At 42.4% G+C, this 8,323-nt stretch overlaps 2 protein-coding genes across 2 annotated transcripts; one reads left to right on the top strand and one right to left on the bottom strand.

Moving 5' to 3' along the window:
• Positions 1–6,051: 6,051 nt before the first annotated feature.
• Positions 6,052–6,289, bottom strand: PHALS_01978 (uncharacterized protein; the record flags this gene model as incomplete). Its single annotated transcript, XM_024716471.1, has 2 exons — positions 6,052–6,126; positions 6,200–6,289. The coding sequence occupies 2 exons, from the start codon at positions 6,287–6,289 to the stop codon at positions 6,052–6,054; spliced, it is 165 nt and encodes a 54-aa protein (XP_024582066.1).
• Positions 6,290–7,972: 1,683 nt separating this feature from the next.
• Positions 7,973–8,323, top strand: PHALS_01977 (uncharacterized protein; the record flags this gene model as incomplete). Its single annotated transcript, XM_024716470.1, has 1 exon — positions 7,973–8,323. The coding sequence occupies one exon, from the start codon at positions 7,973–7,975 to the stop codon at positions 8,321–8,323; it is 351 nt and encodes a 116-aa protein (XP_024582065.1).

Genomic DNA, 8,323 nt, shown 5'->3' with positions numbered 1-8,323 from the left:
TATTCCCAGGAGACTTAGGGTGGGAATAAATAAATAATATTATTTTCCCGACCCCTGATCGACACTATTGGTTCAAATTCCAAACTGATTTTTATTAACTTTTTAATCCTGAATTTATATTTTCCTCAATATAATAAATATATATAGTAAAATCTAAATACATGCAACTGGCTACCTAGCCCCGTAACCGTATTCTTGCTTGGGTGTGTGATCACACCATGCACATCTCGTGTCACCGCCCCCTGTTATTAGAAATCGTGTAACCCCGTTACACTATTCACATTAGACAGGCAGCTTCAGTGCGCCTTCTATGCGTTTTATCTTACTTGAAAAACAGTAGTTAGGAGGTGATATGTGCTCTTAAGTTTCTGTCAAGGAAAACTGCACTCGGACACATCTCATCTTTAAGTTTTGCACTGACGGATGGTTCACCAATGTCGTTAACTTTGTCTGAAAGTATCGAGACATTCATTCACGCCAAGTCCATGGTCTCGCCAACTGGAAGCTGATGAGAAGAACTATCATATTCGAAACAAAGTGCTACTTGCAATGAAGGATGTCTTTGTCGAATAAGAGTGCATTTGCAGCGCTCTGAAAACCAAACAGATCATGCTTCGCCGCGCACAGTGATGTCGTCACCACATCTCTCAAAGGTGTTTATCCTTCTCTGCCGAGTGTATCTTTGTGGTATGGAATAAGCTGGGTCAGCAGAATGTTGTACCGGAGTAAACTTTGCGTCACTCAACGATGAACTTCGCATTTCACCACGAGACATCGCCAATCAATGAGTCGATAAATACAGCGGATGGGTCAGACGCAACATCTGCTGTGCAGCTGAATGCGTAGGGAATCAGGGATTCTGAGAGCTTAGATGTCGCTTTGTCGAAGTGCTTGATTTCATGTTTTCTATCCCAAGACTTGCTATATCGCTGTACTGGCACACATGGCACTGGTGATATGGTAGTAAGAATCCACATGCTGGGTGATGGCAAGAATCGCTACCTCGGCTTTTATCTTCTATTAGTTGAAGGAGACCGGCCTTGCGCTGAAAAACTCCTTTGGTGGATAGCTGTTCCAGCTGTCTCATCAGAGCAACAAGGCTGGAAACAGCAGCAGCTCGAAGAAATGAGTTGGCCCCATGACGTTCCGTCGTGTTTTGTGTTTAAATGGTCAAGCATGAGACGATGCACTGGACAAACGTCCGCTTTGCCGAGGCTGTATTGTAAAGCCTTATGCGAATGAACCGGCATGTTTTTTTCAGCGATTGATTTATACACATCGCGGCACTTTTGCCAAATCTATTCCCTGAGGTATACCCGTTATTGAGATTACGGCTATTCTCAAACGCTTCTTCCTCAAGTGTAGACGATACGCCTGAAGGAGATGATGATGATCTGTGAACTAAGAAAGCATTTTTGAGGCTTGTTTAGCTCCGGATGTAAGCAGAAGGTTCAGACGCATAAGTTTATAGGAGCTTCGCACCAGCATAACGATCGAAATGGAAGGACTAGAGCCGTAACTACTACGTGATTTTGAGCAATAGTCGGCATTACTCTGATCCTTTCGGTAAAGCAGGATGGGCTACTTGTGCATTAAGCGGGTCGCTTTGAGTGACGGTCAGATCCTGTTCAGCCGGATGTGGGCGGAAGGATTTGGTTGGGACCCCGAGAGTCACTGTGATTAATTTCGTTTCAGAAAACGTCCTAGCATTTAAAAGCGGATCTCCCATAAAGCGTCGGTCGCGAAGATCGCTCTTTTGACAAATCTCGCTGAGCGATACAATCTGATGCATGGGAGCAGGCTCTTACTACATGTAGGCTGAAAAGAGCAGGCAGTATAACGTACAAAGTGTGAAGTGTTCTTGGTTGCTCTTGGAGCGGTCACTTTTGTGCAGTGTCAAAAAAGTGTAAGCCCAGTATGGTCTACACCATGGCTGAAGAAGGTGGAAGGTTGTGTAGCTAACACTGATACATTCGATACAATACCTTACAGCTGTACAAACTTGACATTGCACTTGGTGTAATTAATATCATGAATAAGCACCAAAACGTTAGTATGGATGAGATTACAGAGCTTCAAAAACGATACAAAGACAATAAAGTTATGAGAAATATAAATTTATAATATCTGGCTAGTACGACTACCAAATATTGCTAATCGCTAAATTATGTACTCTAGCATATATAGCATGGTAAATGAACAGCTTTTTTTATTCCTATGCGCTGAATCAGGGGCTCATGTCGTTAGTACTACGATCAAGTTCAGTGGCAGCAATTTCCTAGTCATATAGGCAATATGTCAAATTCATGTACAAAATACAGATCTTACTTAGCTTGTAAAGCCCGATATTCTCACTCATGGGCTATGACTCTGAATCCTGGCGTTCGGGCTTTTGAAGGTGCACAACTTGCTTAGATTGACACAAAGGAGTCAAAATGCTGCCTCAACGATACTGCTCCGATTGGGCTCTTGGATGGAGTTTCTTCTTGCTCTGTTTATAGAATGAGCCTTGACACAAAGACACAATTGCTTTTTGTATTTGCAACTAGCTTACTTAAAAGCATTCACTCGCATGTGTCATTTGACCTGTGATTTGCAGCACAATATGAAGACTCGATAGTTGAAATCAAATTCTGCGTAGCCATGATCAGGCCTTAGCAGCTGTATCACTAATAAATATAACATCATTATTGCATGAGAAATTACGCCTCCTCCTTCAGAGCATTTCACTAGGTGAATTCACCGCTACCGCCGCCTCCCATCAGCTTTTCTTAGTAAATAGCAAACAGGTTGAATGTACTGAGATAAGTGCACCCAAATCATGCTGCTTAACAGCGTTTGCTTTCCGGGAATCAGCAATTGCGTTGAAAACGTGACTGCATTTTTCATATTTTATCTGCATGCACAATTTGTCATTCGTCGTTCAACAGTAAGTCATCGCTGAGTATGAAGATCTGGTTTCTCTTAATTTACCCACTTCGTGCTCTGCACGACAAAACTGATTTCACACTGCCACGTTGGTTTAATTGATTGTAGTGTGACGCGATATTTGGTTCCGGGAACCAAGTCAATTTCATGACGTACTCCTCTTACTGGGAGTAATAGGCGAGATGAATCTCTCAAACCCATAATGTGACTTTTTTGAAGAAGGGATGGATAGAATCCGGATGGTCCTTGACGATAGCAGTCCCACTCATCGCACCGGTAATTTTCAATGACAATTTTTTCGATAATGGATGGCGGTTTCAGTATCTTCTCTTGTCCCAACCGTATCGTCTTGCAATATCTTGCCCATATCCAATGGATAATAGTTCAGATCGATACGCGCTTCTGCTGGGGATGAGCGGGGATATTTACAGCCTCTAGGACAAACTCGATCACTTCCTTCCGAATTAAATAGTCTTACTTGCTACTTATCCGTAGAGCTTCGCTGCTGCTTCTGAGAGCTCGGCTTACTGCAGCTTCGTGCCCGCGCCAAACGCGCTTTTGTTTCCTGGAGGATACCGGTAACTGACTCGCCAATGCTCTAGCAGATACCGGTTCATGACCCGGCAGCGCGCTTTTGTCTTCTAGCAGATTCCGGTTAGTGACTCACCAATGCTCTACCAGCGTATAAGGGCGTGTCACCTTTTTTGACTTCCAGTCGACCAAGTCATGTGGCGTACTATACTAGAACGGAATGATGTATCGTCGGATGAACAGCGCTCCACGCTAATATAGTTTGTGAACATCACTTAGAATTTCAACAGAACCGTCGACACCTGTACAGATGTCCCCTTCCAAAAGATGCACGGATATTGTCCTCGAAGTCGATGTCTTCTATGCCTTCGCAAAATTTCAACTGTTTTCAACAGGCGCACAATACGTAATTCCACTACGCTTCAGAGTCAGTCAGGGCCATTTACAGTTTAACAAAAATTGTAAAGATGGAAATACAAGCCAACAATTATGATCTTTGGGTACCAATTCTCAAGAAGTGAGTTGCTCGCTTAAGCGCTAAGACCCGTTAACCACGACCTTTTGTAATGTAAAATAAAATCTGATTCTTTTCCAGTAATCTATCTGCGCATACTGAGCCTAGGCGTCTCCCTTTGAGGTATTTATCCTCCGCTCTTGCGTGATATTGACCCTTTTTTCACTGAGCCGAAAGCGAACAGGAAACGCAAAGCAAAATGCTTCGTATGACCTCAGATGGACGATCTGTCATTTTTCATGGATCGGATCGCTACTTAAGATATCTCACCCATTTCCCCCAGCATGAATTAGGCCTGTCGACTTTAGAGTACTGTAAAGATCACATTGCCAGAATCCGATCCTGTCTTTGCGAAACGGAAGTCGTGCTCCGCTTAAATTCAATATCCACCGCTTTCTCAAACGAGATAGGGTGAACGCGGAAAGTCCCGTTGCCAGTCACACTCGTTCGAAGATTCTTCATACAATTGTAACCAATACTGCGTTCGGGAGAGCGTAGGATATATCGCGTCAATTTGATCGCATCACTCTTGGACACAATTCGCCAGTTCTCGCCTTTTAAGTAGGTGAAGACGAGCTTGAACGCACCTTATACGCCTGTTGCGACGATGCGTACACTTTTACATATGACCACCCTGCGTTGGAAACGCCCTTTGCATAGGTGTATTGCACATGTAGCCCATTGTTGCGCGCAACTACTTGGCTTGGAGACCGCAAGCTCAGTTCCGGACCTGGACTGTCGAACTCATCAGAAGAGTAATCTGCTTCTACACTAGTTTCCAGTTCAGATGCTATTTGGTGTGCCTCATTATCGATTCGCAAAGCTAGCGAGCATCTTCAGACAAGCCATTTCCGCTTGTTGTATTTTAAAGGCTAATTGTATAATCAATTGGGCCTAAGGTAGGCAATTTTTTGACAAGCTGGCCTATTTATCCTGAGAATCGTAGAAAAGTAATCGATGTTTCGCTCTTTTGAAGTGTGTAGTCTCTTAAAAACTTAGTCATGGGTTTGACTACAGATGTTACCTTGTCCAATGGAATTGGCGTTCAATTTGTACAGAGGAAGCTTTGTTTCTCATAGTTTGCGCTAACAGGCACAATGATTGGGATCATGTGAGCGGAATCGGAATTTCTGAGGCAACTTACTATTTGAGTTCGCTCTATTTTTAAGAGCAACATATATTTAGGGCTATTTTTAAATTAATAGTTACATATATATATTGTAAAATTGCTACACGCTCTTTTCTAACCTACAGCTAGCAGCCCACGTAAATCTCTTGCTTCTCCTTTGTTGAAGTTCAGCGATCTTAACAAATATGTTAAACACCAGTGTAATGTGAATCTTGTACAATCGCACCGTAATTAATATAGTTGTACCAGCTGTAGTACACAAGCTTACAGTGCTTGCCCCTTGATAAGGTCTATAAGAAACACAAAATATGGACTCAACATTTAGAATTTTGTGTTATTGGCATTCGGCTAGCTACCCACAAGTAGGTCCCAGCATACCAAATCGTTTTTACCTTTACATATGACGATCACAATTACACAAAATTACTTTGTGAAAATTGTACAACTGTACATAACATATATTTGAGCAACTGCGGATAAGTGTAAAGGGTGTGTATTTGGCAGTACAGCACGTACCTTTTTATACGACTCTCACCAAGATATAATCAATCCGTTTCTTCCCACTTCTATGGCATTTTCAAGACATAGTACAAAGCTAGCGATCGACATACACCCATGGCGCTTTAGATTTCATCAACTCCATGCATCCAACAGTACCTGCCCCCATGACCATATCTGTATCAGAGTTCTTAACTGTATCCACCAAAACATTGCTCGGCGACCCTCCTTAAAAGGCGCAGGTCTTGCAGCCAGCGACCTAAACGTTTTCCTTGATGTGGACCCAAGAAATCTTCGATAAAAACCAGCAGTAGCGACTTTCCGAGTCGTTTCCAGACATGTTTTGCCTTGACCATCGACAAATGACTGCTCGTCAACGCCAAGCTAAGTCACATTCAGAAAGCCTCTTTAAGGTCGCAACGAATTCTGCACACCTGATCGCATCATGATTTCAGATTCCAACTATCTGTTGCTGCTCACTACGCTGAATTAATAAGGTTACAGGCCCATGCGTGTAAGCCTTTCGCTGAAACGATGAGCAAAACAGCATTCGCAGCAGACATGCAGCGCTAAACGTTCAGGATATTATTAGTACTTACTATGAAGCGAAACTCGCCGGTAGAGTACGGCGATGTGCCGAATGCTCTTTTGTCGAGATCGAGCAAAACGAAAAATTTAGGCACTTTCATGGGCGTTCCAAATTTATTGAAATTTGTAGATTACAAGTATTGGCAATTTGAGATTCTTAGTGCCCGTAATTGGGCTAACAAATTTGTTTTGGTATATAGCAAACTGGACGATGACTGTAACAGAGCGCTGCATACAAACAGTTACTTAAAAACAGCACACACGCTTGTGCGACGAGACCTTCTCCATCCCGATGTGGATGGAGTAGGACAGTCCCGACTTGAAGGAAAATAACGACTTGATACCTTAAAGGTAAATTTGCAACTTGATTAAAATGAGTTAGGGTTCCTAGCTACATGCAAAACACTCCAAGGGCTCCTCGAGATTTTACTAATATTAGCGTGGTTCTTGATTTATAAATCAAGGGGTACTGAAATTGAACCTCAGTTTCAACCAATAAAAGAACTTGGGTGTACGGAGCTTAAATTCCGAAAGCTTGAACTCAGCTTTCGTGAAAGGTACCCAGTAGAAGGGTCTGACTTACGCCACCAACTTCGAAAGCTTGAGTTTCCACTTTCGTAGAAAATATCCAGTAAAAGTGACTGGTTTAGGCCACCCTATTTTAAAGACAAAGACTCGTCGGTCTCGTCAGCAGTACAGACCCCCGAGTAGGAACCAGCATTTTGTATCACACAGAATGTTTGTGACTTCATATAAGAATTTAACTTATGCATTTGGAATTATTATACTGGAATCTTCTTTTAATAATTCCCACAATGCATACAGAAGGTACTTTCATGTAATGACAAGTGTTGCTCATTACAATTACAAAGAAATATACACGCAAAATGACCATTGTACAGTCGAGTTTTGACTCTTAAGCTCAAACGTGTTTTTATGGCGGATAGTAATGGCCATCGCCATATGCCTTAGACATGGCAAACTAGACATAATGAAATAAAGCAATGTTTTTTGATATTGAGTCCAAGTGCGTCAAAACATGGGTTTTGTGTTAAATCTAGTGGTTACAATTAACGCGCTTTGCATACTACAATGGTTGATATTTCGCATAAAATATTCAATCGGTCATAAATGTGACAATGACACATGCCAAAGTCTGTTACAGCGGCGGATGGACCAGCCTCTATAAAAAGTAGAATACATTAGTTGGATAGTCTACCACTCGATGCACTCGACCGAAACTGTGTTTTGCGATTGACAAGGCTACGAAAAGGCGTGCAAGCCAAGCTTGGGCTGCTGAAAGAAATCATAAGATCCCTCGTATCTCAAAAGGTCCAAGTATTTTAACCTTGGCCTGAAAGTGAATCAGATTTTTGCGGCTAAATATTTGGTGTGATGTCAAATTTGCAGTGAACAATTCGGTCGGATTGTAATAGGGTGCGTTTCTAGCTATCACATTCTGAAAAAGACCGCTGTGAACCTAAGCACAAGGTAAACAGAGTCAGTGGCATGGGGTTGAAGCTATTCAACCAGCTCGTTTCTTATGTTATAAACTCTACGAGCATACGGATAAACATCCATACAGTGATCAAGCAAGTCATAGCGGAATGGATCATATTGACGACAGTTTCAAAAACATTTGCTGTCACGTCAAAGGTGCACCAAGTAAGACCAATATTTGTTAAGTCAGCTGACATGCTAGCTAACATGTTAAACAAAAGATTATTACGATTCGAATTGTTGATTAATATCAAACATAGCAAATCCGATATATATCACTAGACATGCTCGATAACCTCATGTATTTTGTTGGTCACAGTACGATAGCACATCAAGCGACCAAGCGGGTTGCCACCGCAGGCACCAGCAGCCACGATTTTGAGCTGGTCATAGCTCCAGAGAGGTACCAACAGTCGCCGGAGGAAACACTATCGATTTTTAGTATTCGCAATGTCTGGGGGCCTGTCCCGTTAAAGGCAGGGACATTTTTTTCCTGGATGAGAGTAGTTGAGATCACCATATGTTCGGCTATGTTTCAGACGAATCAACAACGCAAAAAGCTAGATTTCTTTTGGCAAAGATCCCGCACCAGAGAACAGCTTTACGTGCAGCACCTGGTAGATGAGGCACCCTAA

The sequence above is a fragment of the Plasmopara halstedii genome, assembly GCF_900000015.1.
Source record: "Plasmopara halstedii genome assembly, contig: Scaffold_1651, whole genome shotgun sequence".
Lineage (NCBI taxonomy): Eukaryota > Oomycota > Peronosporomycetes > Peronosporales > Peronosporaceae > Plasmopara > Plasmopara halstedii.
Note: the sequence above shows the minus strand (reverse complement) of the source record. Positions and strands in the feature narration are given on the sequence as shown.